The following is a 20,868-nucleotide window of genomic DNA, read 5'->3' as shown; positions in this document are numbered from 1 at the left end:
ATACCTTTGTCTTCTGTATCACAAGAATAAGAATAACTCCCTTAACCTTTCTTTATATCTTCTATTCATGAGTTTCTTTATTGACCTCTGCTGCACTCTCTCCAGGACAAACGACCTCCTTTCAGTTGTGAAGTGGCATTGAACGAAGTGTTCAAGTGAGATATTACAGTAAGAGGATCATTTTCATGAATACTACATTCACCCACATACATTTTAAAGAAAAATGTAATCAATCATGTAATGCAAGACATGACTCTATCAAGGGCTTCTAGTGAGATCGTACATAACGAAAGCAAACCTCTAATCAGCAGAGTCCAGATAATGAATTTCCCTCTGTCACATTGCTGCATGTTAATTATTTTTTGGCAGCTAAAGATGGAATATTGCTATATGAAATGTTTTCAGTTTATGTATTAATACTGATGTAACATCAGCAATAAGACCATAAAATTTCATATCCATAATAATGTGACTTTTAAAAACAGGTTTGCTGCTTTAGGAAGATTTTTACAAATCATATGATACTGGATTATAGTAAAATATTACTATTAGGGCAGTATATTTACCTCTAATTAGGTTGTCTCTAGTCCTAACTTGAATTGCACTTAAACTTGCACCTAAAAATTAATTCTGCTGAAGTGCCTTGGAAGATATATTAGCTACAAAACTAGACATCAGGAAACTTTAAAAAGAGGCAAATATTTTACTTTCCCTAGTAGGTAAAGAGGCTTTTCTCTTCGAGGAGAAAAGGCACATTTTGTTAGTCAGTAGAAATGGGGCAGTGTGTAAGTAGCAAGCAGAGTTTCTCCAGATTTATATCAGTGTAACTGAGATTAGAATAGTTTTTAGGATGCAACACTGTTCATTATGATCAACAGTCTGACCTCCTGTGCAACAAAGACCATAGAACTTCCCCAAGATAATTCCTAGAGCAGAGCTTTTAGAAAAAACATCCAATCTTGATTTAAAGATGACCAATGATGGTGCATTCGCTACAACCCTTAGTAAATTGTTCCAGTGGTTAATTACCCTTGCTGCTAAAAATGTACACCTTATTTCTAGTCTGAATTTGTCTAGCTTCAACTTCCAGCCATTGTATCATGTTGTATCTTTCTCTGCTATCTTGAAGACCCCATTATCAAATATTTGTTCCCCATGTAGGGTACTTAAGGACTGTGCTCAAGACACCCTTAACTTTCTTTGTTAAACTAAATAGATTGAGCTCCTTGAATCTATCACTGTAAGGCAGGTTTTCTAATCCTTCAACCATTTGCCTGGCCCTTCTCTGAACCCTCTCCAATTTATCAAAATCCTTCTTGAATTCTGGACACCAGAACTGGACACAGTATTCCAGGTGTGGTCACACCAATGCAAAATACAGAGGTAAAATAATGTCTCAGCTCCTACTTGAAATTCACGATGACAGATATGACAGTATCCTCCACTAATCTGGGAAAACCTTATGGAATTAAGTTAAACCTTATTGAATTACATTTGGGGTCCATTCTAGTGAAAATGCAAATATGTGTGTACTACTGTCGGATTGTATGGAATTTCTCTATGAGGAAGGAGGATTAATGCAATCTCTGGGTGACATTCGGAACTTCAAATGACTTTTTGGGGCAATACATGGGAAGTATCAGAGGGGTAGCCGTGTTAGTCTGGATCTGTAAAAGCAGCGAAGAGTCCTGTGGCACCTTATAGAGTAACAGACGTATTGGAGCATGAGCTTTCGTGGGTGAATACCCACTTCGTCAGATGCATGGGAAGTGGATTTCCTAGGAAATTCTTGGGGGAGGGGGTAAAGTAATGCAAATGATGCACTTCAAATCCATCCTTTGAAGCTATGGCCTGGGGAGAGAAACCAACTGTCTAATGATTACCTGCTCCTGAAAACTCCAGTTCAAAGATCTCCAAACTGAATAAAGGAGGGACTAAACTCTCCAGGAGTGTGTTAGTTCTGAGTGGAGCCTGTAATGAACTTGTGACCAAAAGAGAGACCCATTTGTGCAGTCTGAAGGACTCACCTACCAGCCCCATGTTGGGGGAATCCCCGGTAAATTTATTAGCATTTTTGGAGGTTATTTTATTGTTTTTGTAAATAGTTTTACCCTAAGATTAAATATGCTTGCATAGAAAGTGCTGTGTGGTAACTTATATCTGGAGCAATTACACTGTGTACCATCTCCAAGGAGAGAAGAGAAGCAGGCCTGCTTAGGCAGACTGTCTTTTGCTGGGAATAACAGTGAAGGCAGGGAACTCTTAAACCTGGAAATACTCTGGTCAGAAGGGAGAAAGACATGAGTTTCCATCCACGAGAGGCGATGGCTGGGGGTCTTGAAGCCTGAGACTGGGTGCCCTTGTTGGGCCACTAAAGGGAAATACAGGTGCTGTTGCCCTGGAGTGTGAGACTCCTGTTTAGGTGTCCAATGATCAAATTAAATACTTTGGCCATAGCGTTGCACTGGGCACTCATGTTCAGCTGATTAGCCACCACAACCCCATATCTTTTTCAGAGTGTGTCTGGCAGTTTTGTGGTAGTTTCACTAGAGGCTCTTAACTTTGAACAAAAGCTCAAGTTACACAACACAGGAGATGATCTGGAAGTTAATACACAAATGCAAAGCATGGAACACAGAGACTAGCAGAAGATTTCTTTTGCAATCAAGTTTCCAAAGGCCAATCACATAGCAAACTGTGATCCACTGTCAGCCTGTAAATGTTTGAGACACATTAATACATATTGTTCTCTCTGCTCTCATTTAGGTTTTCTTTTTTGTTTAAACTTTTTTGATAGAATTGTATTGTTCAACACTCAATAAGAGAAACTGATTTTGTTCAATTGTTGTATTTCCTTTTTATTTTATATTATGTCACAAGTAATATAAATTAGCTAAACCTCATAAATAGAAAATTTAAAAAAAATGTAGATCCAAAACAGCTAGATGAGTCAGCCTGATTAACTAGTTAGGGATTCTATGCCCCAATCATTCCCCCACTGTTCCAAGGGAAAAGATTAACAGGGAAAGCAACTGAATAACCGGTCCAAAAAAAAAAGGTTACCTACCTTTCGTAACTGTTGTTCTTCGAGATGTGTTGCTCACGTCCATTCCATTCTAGGTGTGCATGCACCCACGTGTACAGTCATTGGAAATTTTTGCCTTAGCGGTATCTGTAGGGTCGGCAGTGGCGCCCTCTGGAGTGCCACACTCATGTGTCGGTATATTAGGCGTCACCGACCCTACGCTCTCTCAGTTCCTTCTTTCCTGCAACTCCGACAGAGGAGTAGGAGGGTGGGGAATGGAATGGATATTACCAACACATCTCGACAAACAACAGTTACAAAAGGTAGGTAACCATGTTTTCTTCTTCGAGTGCTTGCTCATGTTGATTCCATTCTAGGTGACTCACAAGCAGTACCACAGGAGGTGGGGTTGGAGTTCATGGTTGTGCAGCCTGCAACACTGCTCTACCAAAGCCTGCATCATCTTGGGCCTGCTGCGTAAGCGTGTAATGAGACGTAAACGTGTGGATGGACAACCAACTAGTGGCCCTGAAGATATCCTGGATAGGCACTTGGGCTAGGAAAGCTGCTGAAGAAGCTTGTGCCCTGGTTGAGGGGGCGGTCACAATCGCCGGAGGAGGCACTTTTGCCTGATCATAGCAGCAGCAGATACAGGCAATTATCCAGGACAAAATTCTCTGAGCAGACACTGGACGACCTTGCATCCTGTCTGCCACCACGACGAACAACTGCATTGACTTATGGAATGGCTTAGTCCTTTCAATGTAGAAGGCTAGCGCCCTCCTGACATCTAGAGAATGCAACCTGTGCTCCTCCTTTGACTTATGTGTTTTTGGAAAGAAGACAGGTAAATATATGTCCTGGCCTGTATGAAACTGTGAGACCACCTTGGGCAGGAATGCTGGGTGCAGCTGGAGCTGGACCTTGTCCTTGTAGAACACCGTATAGGGCAGTTCTGAGGCAAGCGCCCTAATTTCAAAGATCCTGTGGTCAGATGTTATTGCAACCAAAAGCACAACCTCCCAGGAGAAGAGGAGGGAGCAGGAAGCCAGAGGCTTGAAGGGGGGGGCCCAGGAGCCACGACAGAACAAGATTCAGGTCCCACGGAGGGATGGGGTCCCGGCCATGGGGTAGAGGTGCTCAAGGCCATTGAGGAACCTGACCTTCATGTCCTGAGCGAAAACCGACCTGCCCTGGATGGAAGGCTGAAATAGCGGCCAAGTGGACCTTAACAGATGAAAGAGACAGGCCTTGGAGTTTGAGATACAGAAGGTAGTCCAGGATTAACTGCAGTGAGGCCCACTCAGGCCGAATACCTTTATTCAAGGTCCAGCATGTGAACCGATTCCATTTGGCCAGGTAGAGGGCTTTCTGCTGCCCAACAGGACCTGTTGGACACCAGCCAAGCATCTTGCTCCTCCGCATTTAACCATGTAGCAGCCAAGATGTCAGGTACAGCGCTGCGAGGTTTGGGTGCAGATGACTGCTGTGGTTCTGGGACAGCAGGTCCAGCTGGAGCAGCAGCTGTAACGGGGCGGCCACCAAAAGGTACAGTAGCGTGCTGAACCAGTGCTGGTGAAGCCAAGCCGGCGCTATGAGAATCACCTTTACCCTGTCCTGCTTGATCTTCATGAGGACTCTATGGATTAATGGCACTGGAGTGAAGGCATACATGAAGGCCCCCGACCTGTCGATCCCCTGAATTGAGCAGAAAATGTGGCACTTCCTGTTCTGCCTGGACGCGAACAAATCTACTGGAAGATGATGCTGATCACCTCCGGATGGAGTGACCATTCATGGCGAGATGAGAAGGTCCTGCTGAGGCAATCTGCCAATGCATTTCTGGCCTGAGGGAGGTGCACAGCTAAGAGATGAATGGCATGCTGAACACAGAAGTTCCACAGCCTGAGAGCTTCTTGGCAAAGGACTGACGATTGGGTTCCACCTTGCTTGTCGATATAGAACATTGGGGCAGTGTTGTCCGTCAGGATCTGAACCAACCTGCCCTTTATATGAGGTAAGAAAGCTTGGCAGGCCAAATGAATCACTCTGAGCTCTCTGACGTTTATGTGTAGGAAGTGACTGTTACTCAACCAACAACCTTGCGTACTGAGATTTCCCAGGTGGGCTCCCCACCCCAGATCTGAGGCATTGTAGACTAGGGTAACCAACGGGGCCGGGACCACAAAGGGGACTCCCTCCAACACCTGATACGGGATTCAAACACCATGTGAGTGATGACAGTATGTGGTCCAGTACCTTGACTACAAGGTCTATGTTGTGTCTGTTGGGCCACAGCCACGCCTGTAGGGGCCTGAGGTGAATCCATGCGTGCCGGACCATGTAAGTACAGGCTGCCATGTGACTCAACAACCTCAGGCATGTGTGAATGGTGGTGAGAGGGTGGGCACGCATGCACGAGATAAGGTCTGTCATGGCTCGGAATCGGACTTCAGGGAGGAAAGCTCTGGACCAAGTGGACTGCTCCAATGAACTCTACGCGCTGCACTGGAACTAAAGTTGATTTTTTCTCATTTATTAACAGACCTAGATCGTGACAAGTGGAGTGAACCAGATCAAGGTGCTGCTACACCTGATCCCAGGATCAGCTTTTGATGAACCAGTCATTGAGGTACAGATAAATCTGAATACCCTAATGCCTCAGGTAAATGGCCACTGATGGCATGCACTTTGTAAACACTCTCAGGGCTGACGAGAGACCAAAGGGTAGTGCCAGGAATTGGAAATGGTGCTGGCCCAGCATAAAATGGAGGAATCGTCTGTGTCCTTGGAAGATGGAGATATGGAAATATGCTTCCTTTAAGTTGAGGGCGACATACCAGTCTCTCAGATCCAGGGAGGGAATAATGGAGGCTACAGAAACCATGTGGAACTTCAACTTTTTGAGATGCTTGTTGAGGCGTCACAAATCTAGGATGGGTTGCAGGCCCCCTTTTGCTTTCAGGATTAGGAAATAATGGGAGTAGAACCCTTTTCCCCTCATTTCCCGAGGGATCTCCTCTACTGCCCCCATGTCGAGGAGGTTGTCTACCTCCTGGGCGAGGAGTTGCTCATGAGAAGGGTCCTTGAAGAGGAATGGGGAAGGGGGGTGGAGAGGAGGGGAGGCTAAGAACTGTAGGATGTAGCCTGAGGATATTACGTCGAGCACTTAACGGTCCGAGGTTATTCGCGTCCAGGCTGACCAGAAGGGGCGCAAACGGTTGAGGGAAAAATAGGAGAGTGGATCTTGGAGTGTGACTGGGGTGCAATCCTTGAGCACACCCTCAGAATGTCTGTGTTTGGCTCCCATGGAGTCTTGAAGGACTGGGCTGAGAAAGTGAACGGGAGGATGAGGGGCATCGTCATTTAAACCCTTTGTCTCTGTCCTTTCTCTTATAGGTGCCCTTCCAGGGAGGCCCCCAGGACCTAGGAGGAGGAGGAGAGAACTGCTTCCTAGCCTGCTGTGGAGTGTGATGGCTGGCATGGGAGTCTTTAAGGTCATGCAGCCTTGTATCCGTGAGCTCAGAAAAGAGCCCTGCTCCCTCATACGGGAGGTCCTGGAGAGTGGGCTGCATGTCCTGGGATAAACCCAAGGATTGCAGTCAAGAGCTGCACCACATCACCACCGCAGAAGCAACAACCCTGGCCACCAAGTCCGTCTAATAAATCTTTCTGCCATAAAGGTCCAGTCTCTTGACATCTTTATTCTTAGGCATGCTGCTCACCTGTCCCTGCCTGTTCCTCTTGTTGACTGTGGACACAACCAGAGACCCAGCAGGTGGGTGCATATGGAGGTATTCAAACCCCTCTGCAGGGACATAATACTTCTTTTCTGCCCTTTTCGAAGTGGGCAGAATGGAAGAGGTTTGCCACAACGCCTTAGTGATCTTGAGGACCCTTGGGTGGACTGGCAGCACGATGTGGGCCTGGGTGGTGAAAGATATGGCATTGAAAAGGTCATCAGATTGCTCTGCCAACTCCTTAATTTCCAGGTTTAAGTTGTCAGCCACTCCTTAAGGAGAGCCTGGTGCTCTTTAAAGTTGTGGGGAGAAGACTATGAGTCTGGGAAGTCCCTGCCACTGCTTCATCCAGTGATGAAGACAACGAGGGCATCGCAGGTGGAGGGGTGGGTTCCCCTTCCCCTTCTCAGGATGGCTCCCTAGGCATTGGCGCCTTTTGTGCTGTCCCTGTGTCAGATTCTGCACTGTGCTCACCCAGTGCCGGGAGTGGTTTGTCTGAGGCGGCCAGGGAGGAGTGATGGGAGTATGGAACCGGCATCATTGGTATGCCCCAAGGATTCCAACAAGACCATTGAGCAGGCCACTGGCCCTGCTGCCATGCTGCCACCACGGATGTCGTGCCGGGCTCTGGGGCCAACTGAGATCCATGCTTCCTTGACAAGGGACTGAATTCCGGCTCTGACTTGGACCAGTCTCCTTCCAGTGATCAAGGTGGGGCTCTGGAGGCCTGTCTGCTGGCTGACCCTCGCAGGAGACCGATGCCTAGAGTGTGGGGATAGGTATCTGTCCATCAGGTGGTACCGGGACAGTGGAGACCATCTAGGTGATAGGGATCTGCGCCAGGGCAATCTCTGGTGAGAGGCTGGCTGATACTGTGAGTATGGAGATCAGTGCCTCGATTCTGGTGTTCCATGCCTTGTAGAAGGAGAGCATGGTGCTGGAGACCGAGGTTGTGGGGCTGGGTCCTAAGTCATGGGGATGCTTTTTGGGCCCTGACGAGGGGGAACGGTGCCGGGCGGAGTGCTCCACACCAACACCAAGGTGCTGGAAGTGGAGTCTGACCGGGAGGCCTCCGATGCCGGACAAAGTGCAGCCTCCATGAGGAGGGCTTTCAAGGGGATATCCCACTCCTTCTGGGTTTTGAGACAAAAGTTCTTGCAAATCCTGCACTTGTTCTTTATATGGGATTCTCCCACGCACTTCGAACAGCTGCTGTGGGGGTCACTAACAGGCATCAGTCTGTTGCATGGTGAACACAGTTTGAAGCCCGGGGAACGGGGCACACTCTACTCCGGGGCAAAGTCCCAGCCAGGACTCTAGCAACTAAACTAACTTTTAACTTAATGGCTAATTACCTACCTAAGAACTATATACAAAGAAGACAGACAATGGGCTTTTAAGAACCGCTAACACTCTTGCAATGCAAGGTAAGGCGCTCTGACCAACTATCACGGGTGGTAGGAAGGAACTGAGAGGGAGTAGGGTTGGGAGTGCCTAATATACCAATGCATGAGCATAGCACTCCAGAGGGTGCCACTGCCAACCCTATGGATACTGCTAAGGCAAAAATCTCCGACGACTGCGCACATGGGCGTGCACAAACCTAGAATGGAATCAACATGAGCAAGCACTCAAAGAAGAACTATTACTCTGATACAACAAAACACTAAAGCATATCAACTTCAAGTACTTGAGTATTTTATTGAACTGGGATCTATGTGATCACAGTTCCAAGTTCCTAGTTCCAAGTATAAGTTTTACGTGAAGAGTAGACCCTGAAGGTTAAAAAGAAATAATCATATACTTAAAGGAACTCCAAGAGTGAATTCTACCATACTTCTATATAGGTAAACATTACCTGCTCTACAGTGCATTGTGTTCTAACCTCTGTTCTTCTGTGCTCCTGAACTAGAAAACTGTTCCACTGTATGGGGTGAGTCATACTGATATAATAGACCTTAACTGCTTCTTCAGTCTCAGTACTTATAGATGCCTTATGGGCTGTAATTCTTGCCCTTGCATACTAGAAGAAATACTGGTTACAATTTCTTTTTAAAAAAGTGGTACTTCCTCCATTCCTGAACTTGGAGGTTCTGACTCCGCTTTTAATAGAAATAACATAAATCATAAACTGCAATTTATTTTGACTTTGGTTAGAAGTGACAGCAAAAGAAGGGACCAGGAACGGAACCCCACACGTATGTGCACAAAGGGGCAAATTCATTTGCACAGAGGGCCACCACAAGACCTACATACCATTTAAATCCCACTTGAACTCTGTTTTGAGGACTTAAATTAGCCTTTATGCTCATCCCTCTGCACAGAGATGAATTTCACCCTAAATAAGCAACATGCCCTGCATATGACAGAAAGGCTTCCAGTGTTTTTACCTGTGATCCAATCAGGTTTGGAGAGGGTGCAGTAGATTGCTGCTGCAGATGGTGGTGCTGCTGTAGTTGTTGTAGTGGTTGCTGTTGTGGATTTTGTAGTTTGTTTTCTGACTGTACCAATGGCTGTATTTGAAACTTATTATCTGGCTGCTCTTGCTTTACTATCAGATTCTTCCGCAGCTGTTCCACCACTCTCTTCTATCAGAACAGAAACACAAACAGAAATAAATGGTTATAGAATTTAGTTGCATATATATATAAGAGGACAATGCTTTAGGACCTTTTCTACTGGATTATGAAGGCAAAACACAAAGGAGTCATACTGTCACTCTGATAAGAGAAACAGGTGATATGTTTAGAAATAAAAGAAATCCTGACCCCAGCACTGCCTAAAATAAACCCTTTTCTCCTGCAGTGCTCAAGAAGAAAGAGTAAAGTGTTTACTGAAAAAGTCTTGTTCACAAGTTCCAGCAGGATTTCTTTTTTTAGGATTTGGGAAGTAGTGAGGTCTAGTGGATAGAGCACTGGATTGGGACTCATGAGACGTGGGTTTTATTCCCAACTCTGCCATTGGCCTAATGGGTGACTTGCCTCCATGCTTTGGAACAGGGACTTTAAGTTTAGCAGGAGTGTTGCCCTTGTGACAGAGATGTGCTTTTTGCTGTCCCTATGAAAATTCACCAAAATTTGGCCAATTCATAAGCTTCTGAAAAATCTCAGTTGGCACATGCTCAATAGAGATTTGTTAAGAGTCTCAGAGCTAAATTCTCTGAAGATTCCATCTGCATTGAGCATGTTCCATCCCCACACAGCACCTACATGTTAGCGAGACTGCACATGCACTATCCCTACAAAGTGAACAGGCTCCAACTTGCAGCTGCAGGGATTGAGCAGGATTTTCCCTGCAATTACTCCTCCCGCCATCTGGGGAGTCTCTACGGTGCCTGGCACAGGAAGTGAGAAAAGGGATACAGTTCCTCCTGTGCTCTCAATGCTCCCCACTGCTGGCACCCAGGACACAGCCCAACTTGAATGCAAAGGGATGAGAATCAAGCACGAGGGGTAGTGATGCAGGACAGGGGAATAAGGGCAGAGCACATGGAGGTGGTAAAAGGAGCCTAGAGAGGAGGGAGGTTAGGAGCAGGAGCCAGGAGGGGCAAACAGGAGCAGAAGGGGAACAGGTACAAAAGGGTTAGGACCTGATAGAAGAGTGGGAGCCAGGGATGGGAGGGGAGAGGAACAGAGGGGAGTCATGGTCAAGAGGTAAGGGCAGGAGCAGAGGGATGGGAAGGAGCTGGGGAAGGGGAAATGGGGGACAGGAGCAGAAGGACACAGACAGGCTGGGGACACTAAAATAATTAGAAAACATTTCCCTACATAATCTGGAATTGAATCCACAACTGCTGAGTTTTGACACTCCTTTGCTCTCTAGCAAACAGCTATGAAATCCATTTGCAAAGTGTTTCTCCATCATCTCTTATGGCGGGTCCACACACAAGATAATGGCCTTCTACTGCTACCTGTTATTCCATTAGTTCAAGTAGTAGAGGACTGTGCTGGAGATCTAACAATATCAACCCTGCTGATGACCTATGTCAGGGATCAGCTTGGTTCCAACAAATGAAATACTTGTTTTTGGGTTGGTTTTTTTTTTTTAAACATTAAGAAATTACATAAAAAAACCTATGGTAAAAGAACATTCAGGTTGCAAAGTCAAGCTATCAAGTTAGGAAATGCCTGAATTAAGGTTGCCTGTGCAACTGTAATTTGGCTCTGTCATAGGTGGGGCTGCTCCACAGTGTACCTACAGGGCCAACCATGGTGCTGCAGGCATTCCCTGTCAAGTTGTGGCCACCTGCTCAGACCAAGCTGGCTTGTGCCATAAACTTGACATCAGTCTCTAAACCCCCGAGTTTCAGAATCTGGCTGTCTGCACCTTTAAACAAACAAACAAACAAACAAACAAACAAACAAAACTCAAAAGCAAGCTCTTAGCTGCAGTGCTTGAGGGCAAGTCCCTGAACTGGCCCTGGGGTTTTCGCGCAGCACTGAGAGCTCCTCCTCTGTCCCAGTCTCATCCTGCACTAAGAACTGGATGAGACTTGGATCCCTCATTTCCTCAGAAGAGGCAGACAAGCCTTCTTAACTAGTCTGCTGGCTCCTGATTGGTCACTGTTTCCAGACCCATCTTGGCCTCTGGATGACTAAATCTTGTTGGTAGCCTGGTCTGAGCAGGTTTACTTTTAGCTGGGAGTATCAGGGAATGTCCAGCATGGGGCAGAGAAGGCCTGATAGACCCCATCACACACCTCCCCCCTGCAGAATGGACTTTAGGGCCCAATCTCCCCCTTCTGCAATAACCCCACTATCTTGGGAAAAGGAAACCGCAACCTAGTAACATAAGAACATAAGAAAGGCCGTACCGGGTCAGACCAAAGGTCCATCTAGCCCAGTATCTGTCTACCGACAGTGGCCAATGCCAGGTACCCCTGAGGGAGTGAACCTAACAGGCAATGATCAAGTGATCTCTCTCCTGCCATCCATCTCCATCCTCTGACGAACAGAGGCTAGGGACACCATTCTTACCCATCCTGGCTAATAGCCATTTATGGACTTAGCCACCATGAATTGATCCAGTCCCCTTTTAAAAAAAACCTTTTAAAAAACCCCTTTGGTTTTGCACATGCAAGGCACATTGTTGCAGCACCAAATACCACCAAGTAGCACCAGGATGCATGATCCATTATTAGGTAAAAGGGAATCCCTAAAAGATAATAATTTTAAGGCCCTACAGCCAATCTGATGGCCAAGCACTCCCGCTTGATGGTGGAGAATCTAATCTCTCCTCACTGCAGTTTCCAATTTAGGTATAATACTGGATGTTCCACACCTTGAAAACTGTATGACAACACTGTTCCCAAAGCAATTGGGGAAGTTTGAATTTGCAGTAAAAACGAGCATGAGAAGTCCAGACACTGAAGGAAGTTGACATAGGATAATGAGATTATTTACCTGTAACTGAAAGTTCTTTGAGATGTTTGGTCCCTATCTGTATTCCACTCAGCATTATGCGCATGCATCATGCGCCTGAAGCTGGACCTTTTGAAAGTAGTACTGTTCAGCTGTCGGAGTATGCGCCCTGTGCTGCCTCATGGTCTCACCCGAGGTGATAAAGGGCATGTTGGGCCGCCGGCATCTCCAGTTCCTTCTCTACCATAGAGCTGTTGAATCCACAGCAGAGGGGAAGGAGGTTGGGTTTGCAATACAGATAGGGACCACACATCTCAAAGAACCTTAAGTTACAGGTAAGTAATCTCGTTCTCTTCTTCAACCGATGGTCCCTATGGTATTCCACTTAGGGTGAGTAACAAATAACCAAGCGTCCATTGGAGAATCATGCACTAGAGTGTAGTGTGTGGAAAAGGTGTGTACTGAACTCCATGTGGCTGCCTTGCATACATCTGCGAGGGGCACATTGTGGCGTGCGGCTGTAGTTGATGCTTATGATCTCATGGAATGGGCCCAAATCCATCCAGGCGGGGAACATCCTGATAGCAGCATGTAATACACCCTGGAAATCCACGTGGAGAGTCTCTGGGTGGAAATAATTTGCCCTTTCATTCTCTCCACTATGGCAATGGAAAGCCCAGGGGATTTCCTATACAGCTTTGTTCGCTCAAGACAAAAAGCCAATGCCCTTCAAACTTCTAATGAGTGAAGCCTTCTTTCCTCATTCGAGGCTTGAGGAAGAAGGTAGGTAATTGAGGTGGAATTGGGAAACCACCCTGGATAGGAACTTGGGATGAAGGCATAAAGAGATCTTGTCTTTATGGAAAGTGGTAAAGGGGGGGCGGGGGGATAGCCATCATGGCTTCCAGTTTGCCAGTCATCCTAGCCGATGTAATGGTGACAAAGAAAGTGACTTTCATGGAAAGGAGAAATAGTGAGCATCAAGCCATAGGTTTGAAGGGGTTGGACATCAACGAGGTGAAGACTAGGTTAAGGTCCCACTGGGTGGCAATAGGCTGAATGGGGGGGTGGAGTATTTTCGCAGAAGGTACTTCCAGAACCATACAGGTAATGGGTGGGTAAAGATTGAATGGCTGTCCTCTGGTGGGTGAAAAGCACTAATGGCAGCTGCATACATCTTCATGGAACTGAGGACCAGTCCTGAGTCCTTCAGATAAAGGAAATATTCCCAGAGTAGAGGGATGCTCACTGCTTCAGAGACAAGGCCCTGCTGGACGGCCTTCCCAGACAGCGAAACGCATCTATTTGGCTCGATACAAGCATCTTGTGGACTCCTTCCTGCTGCTTGAGAGGACATATCACACTGCCAGAGAGCATTCCTGCACTAGTGGACATGTCCATCCAAAACCCAACCCATCAGGTAAAGAGTGTGCGGGTTGGGGTATCTGAGTCTGCCGTCGTGTTGGGTCAGCACCTCTGGCAACGTCCAAAGCGTCAGTGGGGAGTGCTTCAACATGCAGAGAAGTGGGAGCCAAAATTGGCGAGTCCTGAAGGAGGCGATCAGGATAATTGTTGCTTTCTCCTGTCTGACTTTGTGGATCGCTTGTGATAAGAGGGGTTGGGAGGGGAAGGCATAATTCGTCCTGTCCGACCAATCGAGGACTAGGGTGTCCCCCTTTGATTGAGTTCCAACTCCAACCCTTGAACAGTACTGTGTGCATTTGGTATTGTCGTGGGATGCAAAAAGATCCCTCACTGGGGTTCCCCATCGGCCAAAGAAGTCCATCATTATGGAGTTGTGCAACTCCCATTTGTGGTCGGTTGCAAAGTTTCTGCTGAGAGCACTGGCAATCATGTTCTGGATGCCCAGTAGATAGGCTGCTGTCAAAAGTGGTGCACTATTCCCAAAGGTGCATAGCTTCCACACACTGGGCTCAAGATATTGTCCCCCCCTTGCTTGTTTATATAGAAGACCATGGTGGTATTGTCTGACATGACAAGAACATGTTGGTCTTGGATGGTTGGAAGGAATGCCTGTCAAGCTTTGCGTACTGCCTGGAATTCTAATATGTTTATGTGCATCCTGGCCTCTCCTGTTGTCCACATGCCTTGTGTCACACGGTCACTCATGTGGGCGCCCCAGTTCATGAGGGATGTGTTTGTTATGGTCATCATGGTGGGCGAGGATGGGAGGAAGGTCATCCCCGAGTGGTCTTGTACCGGGATCATCCACCACTGGAGTGAGGAGAGAACTTCTGGTGGCATGAGGAGCAGTGTGTGCATGGGTTGATGCGTGGGGGAGTAGACCCTTTGTAGCCACAATTGAATGCAGTGCAGGTGTAGGTGAGCGACGGGAATGACATGTGCAGGCTGTCATGTGTCCAAGAGAAAGAGGCAGATTTTGGCCAAAACCAAAGGGTTGGAAGACACTAAAATGATTAGTTCCCTCACTGTCTGGAATCATTCCCTTGGTAGATAAACTGGGGTGGAAGTCACATCTATGAGAGCTCCTCTGAAGTCCAGGGATTGCATAGGGCTTAAAGTTGATCTTTTTATGTTGACCCCCAGGGAGGAGAGCGGTAGAAACAGTTGGGATGTTGATTCCTGGACCTCTTGTTTGGTCCATGCTGCTATCAGCCAGTCATCCAGATATGGAAAAACAAGAGTTCCTTGATGTCTGAGATTGGCTGCCACCACTGAGAAAACTTTTGTGAATACTCAGAGGGAAATGATAAGTCTGAACGGTAGAACCCTGTATCGAAGATGCCGAGGCCCCATCTTGAACCTCAGCAACCTTTCATGTGTTGGGTGCATATCGATATGGAAGTAGGCGTCTTGCATAATCAAGAGACATAAACCATATTCCTTTTTCTAAGGAGAGAATGATTGTTATGAGCATGACATGCAAAATCTTGGACTGGAAATCAAATGGTTGAGGCATCAGAGATCCAATATTGGTTTCCATCCTTGAGTCTTTTTGGGGTCTAGGAAGTATCTCAAGTAGAACCCTGTTCCCTGAAAGGAGTCTGGTATTAGCTCCAAAGCTCCCCTCTGCAATAGGGAATTAACCTTGAGTTGGAGGAGGTCGTCGCGTGAGTGTTCTATGTGTGTGGACTGAGGAGGAGGGCGAAATGGGGGTGTTGCCATAAACTCTGTGACGTAGCTGCTGTGGATGATATCTAGGACCCACTTGTCCACTGTGCAGTAGGTGGTAGAGAAGTGCTGGTGTGTAGAAAGAGGCTCTAGAGTCCTTCTGGGAATGTAGGGACTTGTCTGTCTTCTGACTGAAGAGAGGCAATTCATCAAATGGGAGGTCTTTTATAGTGTTTTACACCTCCTTGGGGAAGCCAGAGGAGTGTAACCAGGAGTCCCTTTTCATGACAATCCCCATTATCAGGACACGGGAAGCCATGTCTGCAGAGTCCACTGCAGTCTGTAGCATGGACCTGGAGAGTAACTTGCCTTCCTGCAAATCTGCCTAGAATTGGTTGCGATCTCACGAGGGCAACTTGTCTGCAAACTCAGCCAATTGCCCATAGTTAATAAAATCATATTTGGCCCTCAGGGCAAAGTAATTTGAAATACAAAATTGGAGTCCCGCCGAGGAGAAGACCTTTCTGCCCATGAGGTCTAGCCTCTTACCCTCTCTATCAGATGGGGTTGTTGCTTGGAACACTCAGAAGTCGCCTGGATGACCAATAAGTTTGGTGGAGAATAAGAGAACAGAAATTCTGACCCTTTGGTGGGGACATAGTATCTCTTCTTTCGGGGTGGGTGCAGATGTGACGGGGTTGTTCCATACAGCATGTGCCAACTGGATGATGGCATCATTGATTGGTAGGACCACCTTCGCTGGTACATACGTGTGCAAGATGTCAAGCAGCTAATGTTGACTGTCTTGTGCCTCCTCTAAAGGGATTTCTAGGGCATTGCCTAGTCTCTGCAGCAATTCCTGAAACTGGCAATAGTTGTCCAATGGGGAGGAGTGGATTGAAGAGGCATCTGCGTCTGGAGAATATGAGGGATGCCTCTCTGGATCCGTCAGAGTCGTGCTAATTGGTGCATTATCCAGCGCTATGTTGGAGAGAACTACCTGACAAGGGTTGTGGTGGTGAAGAGGGAGAGTCCTCCCAAACTAAGCAGGAGCATTTGGAGGGTAAATATTAGGGCCATGAGCTCAAGTATTGCCAGCCTGGTTGACCCTACTGTTGCATACCCTGTGACCACGGTGCTGGATACCAACTCTGCAGGTAAGGCAAGGTGGGGAGTGGCCACGGCACTGTCAGAGACTTTGGGTAGTCATGCTTCTGGAACGGGAGTGGTGAACCTTATTGGACATCCATATTCTCCAAATCAGAGGAGTCAGAAACCTCACCAAATGATGGTGCCACTGGAACCGCCAGAACGGGAGGCGGCAGGAACATAGCTGGTGAAGGGTCTCTTCAACTTGGTGATCAGATTGGGGCTTGTGGAGACAATAGTCCCTCCAATGTGAATAACTCGTGGGGACCCAAGGCGCTTCCGAGTCTCCATGGGCTTAATGGTATTCATTCTGCTGGAGGAGTCAATATTGTGAACTGCATCTGTCTGGAGACCGATGGTTCCCAGGATGCCAGCGGAGTCACTGGGTCTGTAATATGTACTGGTGGATCCGTGACTGATGCAGCTATTTCTTGGTCTCATGAGACTTGGAACGCGTGGTTCATTTGTGGCCATAACCCATGGATAGTGCAGAGTCCTTCTTAGACTTGGAGGAAGACTTACTGCCATGGTTATGCGCATCTTTCCTTAGTTAGCCCCAGGGTGGGGTCCTTAGCACTGATACCAGCAGACCCTGATGGAGGTTCTGCGGTGGGAGGGGTGCTCTTCGCCTATTCAGGCTGATGTACTGGGGAAGAGAGGGGTTCCCCATCCAACATCTGATGCTGGTCCCATGGCAGCCTCCAAAAAGTATTTCCTGAAGAGGAGACTCAGGTTCTCCCAAGTATGGGCAGGAGAGGCACATACTGCACCTGGACGTGATATGGGCTTCCTCCAAGCAGTGCAAACAGCACTGGTGCTTGTTACTGATGGAAAACTAGTGAGGGCAGGAAGGACTGGTTTTAATCAGGTACGAAAGGAACAATCAAACAAAAACCAAAAAATAAATGCAGAACAGATAAGAAATTTAAACTATGAACAGCACTAAGGATAGTTTTGAAAGTTTTGGAAAGTGCATCACGAGGATGATAGGAGTAGAAGTTCCAACTTGGACCATGCAGCCTTGAGAAGGAACTGGAGCTGCTGGCAGCCTGTCGCACCCTTTATCACCTCTGGCGAGACCACAAGGCAGCACAGGGCGCATGCCCAGACCACAGAACAGTACTACCTTTAAAAGCTTTGGCTCCAGGTGCATGGTGCATGTTCTTAACCCTCAGCAAAATTCAGAAAGGGACCATCACTTGAAGAAGAAAGTCTTGATTTTTGGTAAAGGGATTGCTACATTCAGTTATCCACTGGATTGCTCTAGTTGCAGTGGCTTTCAAGCATTGCAAAATGGGACATGAACCTTCAGTAACAGCTGGTCAGTCCCAGGAAAGACCTGTTTCTTGGGTGTGAGAATGCAGGCCGTCTGTCTTATCTTGTAGCGGTTGAATCCATCCATCTCCTATGAGATGGCCTACGCCTGAGACCACCACTGCTCAAGGAAAACCCAGGCAACCAAAAAAGGCCTGATAAATCCCATCTCAGGCCCGATCTTTGTGTGCTTTATGACTGTCTTAATTAAATGATTTCATACTATATTTTCCACAGACCCCTACCTCATCCAGAGTACAGAATGGACAATGTTCAGTGAGTCCATTGTTATTCAATATTCTTTTTATCATCCTCATTCAAAGTATGGCTTCAGGTCTTATCTATTATATATCATCCAACTTATGGGCAGCGGGTCGCATAGGCAGGGGGAGGCGTTGCCACCCCAAACAGCCAGGCGTGACCCAGCCCCCTGCTGTGACGCTCCCTGTGTGCGGCTGCAGCTCCAGTAGTCTTCTGGGCTCCGAATCCAGTCCCCAGTGCTCTGGGTCTGGGTCTGTGCACTGCCCGCCTTCCTGTGCTCCAGAGCTAGAGAGGCTGGGGCTGCCTACCACCCCACACTCCGGAGCTGGGGATGCTGGGGCTCTGTGCCACCTGCCCTCCGGAGCTGGGGAGGCTGGGCCATGTGCCACCTGCCCTACCACGCTCCGGGACTGGGGCTGCATGCTGCCCGCCCTCCTGAGCTGGAGAGGATGGGGCCGCGCACCGCTTGCCTTCCCGCTCCCTCCCGCTCCCCTGGGTTGGGAGGCTGGATCTGTGTGCTGCTCGCCCTCCTGGTGCTCCTTTGGGGGTGGGGTGCTAGCCATGAGATTGGGCCAGTGGCCGCGGGGTGGCTCTTGGCTCCGATGGGGGGTGGGGCTTAGCTCCAGTAGGGCCTTGGGCAGAAGGGGCAGGGCTGGGGTTTAGCCTCCCAGCCGGTGGTTCACGTGCCACCCATGATCCAACCCCTGTACTGAATGCAAAACTATTAATTTCCTCATGGGCATTTCCAAGGTGCATTCACTATACTATCCAAGTACTTCACAAACATCAATGAATTTATTTTCAAAACACCCTTATACAGAAGAGGTGGCATTACTACCCCCATTTTACAAATTGGGAACAGAGGCATAGAGAAATTAAGGTAAAAAATGTCTACTAATTTGGGTGGGACACCTAGGGCCTGATTTTTCAGACTACTTAGCATTTTTAATCATTGTATACATTCAAAATACAGCTCCAATCAAGGAATAGTCAGAAGTTCTGCAAGTATTGCCACTGTTGTTTGAAATTGGGCATGCAGAAAATTGATTATACATCTTTCAACATCCAAAACAGATGAGGATGGATTGTACAGACAACAGCTTCATGCACTAAACAGCCCTGTTTCGTTCCCAAAATACAGAGTATCCTGTGCACTGAACGAGACAGTGGAAAAAATAGTATGTGATCATGTAATTAAATACTGGATACCTCAAAAAACTCTCAGTTAAACAGTAAGCGAATCTCAGTTTTAACTACAGTAGAACACCTGCTTTACTTAAGGTGTCCAAATGAAAGTTGCATGGGCACCCTTAATTCTGACATTTCCTAACGTCTGATTCCTGGACTTTGCAAACTTAACATTTTTTTAGGTAACTTTTAAAAATGTCATTATTATTACCACCACCACCACCAGAACCTAAAAGAGGGACTAGTAGGGCAAACAGTTTGGATGGGTGGGGGAGGGGGGAGAATCATGGCAAAGTCATTTGGGGGGGGGGGGTTAAGGGTTTCCTACTACTTTATAGATTTTATGAAAGGCAAGGATGACTTAATATAAAAGTTCCCTCTCCTGATAGCTTTTGTCATCCTCAGAGGATCACTTTACAGGTTGAAGGGCTGATTAGCTGCCTCATATGGGCAACCTGGGATCTAGGATAAGCTCAGCTTCACACTTGCACCTTAAGGCAGGCTGGGATTGGGATCAACATGAATGGGATACTTTCAGTTTTTGGGGGGGCACAGGAAAAGGCTATCTTGCTTTCCACATCCCTCCTCCTGTGGTCAATTTAGGGTAGATTCAAAGTCTCAGGAGGAACAAGTAAATCCCTCTTGACTATGAGGTCGAATGCTCCAATCCAACTCTATAGTCAGCCCACCTCAGGAGCAATTAAGTAAATGGGAAAAATGGTGGCTTAGGCCTGGTCTACACTAGGACTTTAATTCGAATTTAGCAGCGTTAATTCGAATTAACCGCGCACCCGTCCACACCAGGAAGCCATTTAATTCGACCTAGCGGGCTCTTTAGTTCGAATTCGGTACTCCACCCCGACGAGGGGAGTAGCGCTAAATTCGACATGGCTATGTCGAATTAGGCTAGGTGTGGATGCAAATCGAACTTAGTAGCTCTGGGAGCTATCCCACACTGCACCACTCTGTTGACGCTCTGGACAGCAGTCCGAGCTCAGATGTTCTGATCAGCCATACAGGAAAAGCCCCGGGAAAATTTGAATTCCTTTTCCTGTCTGGCCAGTTTGAATCTCATTTCCTGTGTGGACGTCGTGGCGAGCTCAGCAGCACTGGCAGCGATGCAGAGCTCTCCAGCAGAGGAGTCCATGCAATCTCAGAGTAGAAAGAGGGCCCCAGCATGGACTGACCGGGAAGTCTTGGATCTGATCGCTGCGTGGGGCGATGAGTCTGTGCTTTCGGAGCTGCGCTCCAAAAAACGGAATGCAAAGACCTACGAGAAGGTCTCCAAAGCCATGGCACTCAGAGGATACAGCCAGGATGCAACGCAGTGCCGCGTGAAAATCAAGGACCTAAGACAAGGCTACCAAAAAATCAAAGCGGCAAACGGACGCTCCGGAGCCCAGCCCCAGACATGCTGCTTCTACGAGGCACTGCATGCCATTCTCGGTGGGTCTGCCACCATTGCCCCACCAGTGACCGTGGACTCTGAGGATGGGATAGTGTCGACGGGCAGTTCCTTGGCGATGTTCGCCGATGGGGAAGATGAGGAAGGGTTTGTGGAGGACGAGGCAGGCGACAGCGCTTACAATACTGCTTTCCCCGACAGCCAAGATCTCTTCATCACCCTCACAGAGATCCCCTACCAACCCTCCCCGGCCATTAACCCGGACTCTGAATCAGGGGAAGGATCAGTCGGTGAGTGCTATAAACATGTAAACATTTATTTTTTAACAAAACA

At 47.4% G+C, this 20,868-nt stretch overlaps 1 protein-coding gene across 8 annotated transcripts in view; it reads right to left on the bottom strand.

Annotated features, from left to right (window-relative positions):
- PHF21A (PHD finger protein 21A) overlaps nucleotides 1–20,868 on the bottom strand; it is a 280,009-nt gene that overhangs the window by 45,874 nt on the left and 213,267 nt on the right. For all 8 annotated transcript variants that reach the window (XM_039534728.1, XM_039534726.1, XM_039534729.1 and 5 more), the window contains one exon: nucleotides 9,156–9,353. In XM_039534728.1, the coding sequence (XP_039390662.1) occupies nucleotides 9,156–9,353 (198 nt within the window). The remainder of the gene's footprint in view (nucleotides 1–9,155; nucleotides 9,354–20,868) is intronic.

This window comes from Mauremys reevesii, linkage group 4 (assembly GCF_016161935.1).
Source record: "Mauremys reevesii isolate NIE-2019 linkage group 4, ASM1616193v1, whole genome shotgun sequence".
In the NCBI taxonomy this organism is placed as follows: Eukaryota; Metazoa; Chordata; order Testudines; family Geoemydidae; genus Mauremys; species Mauremys reevesii.
Note: the sequence above shows the minus strand (reverse complement) of the source record. Positions and strands in the feature narration are given on the sequence as shown.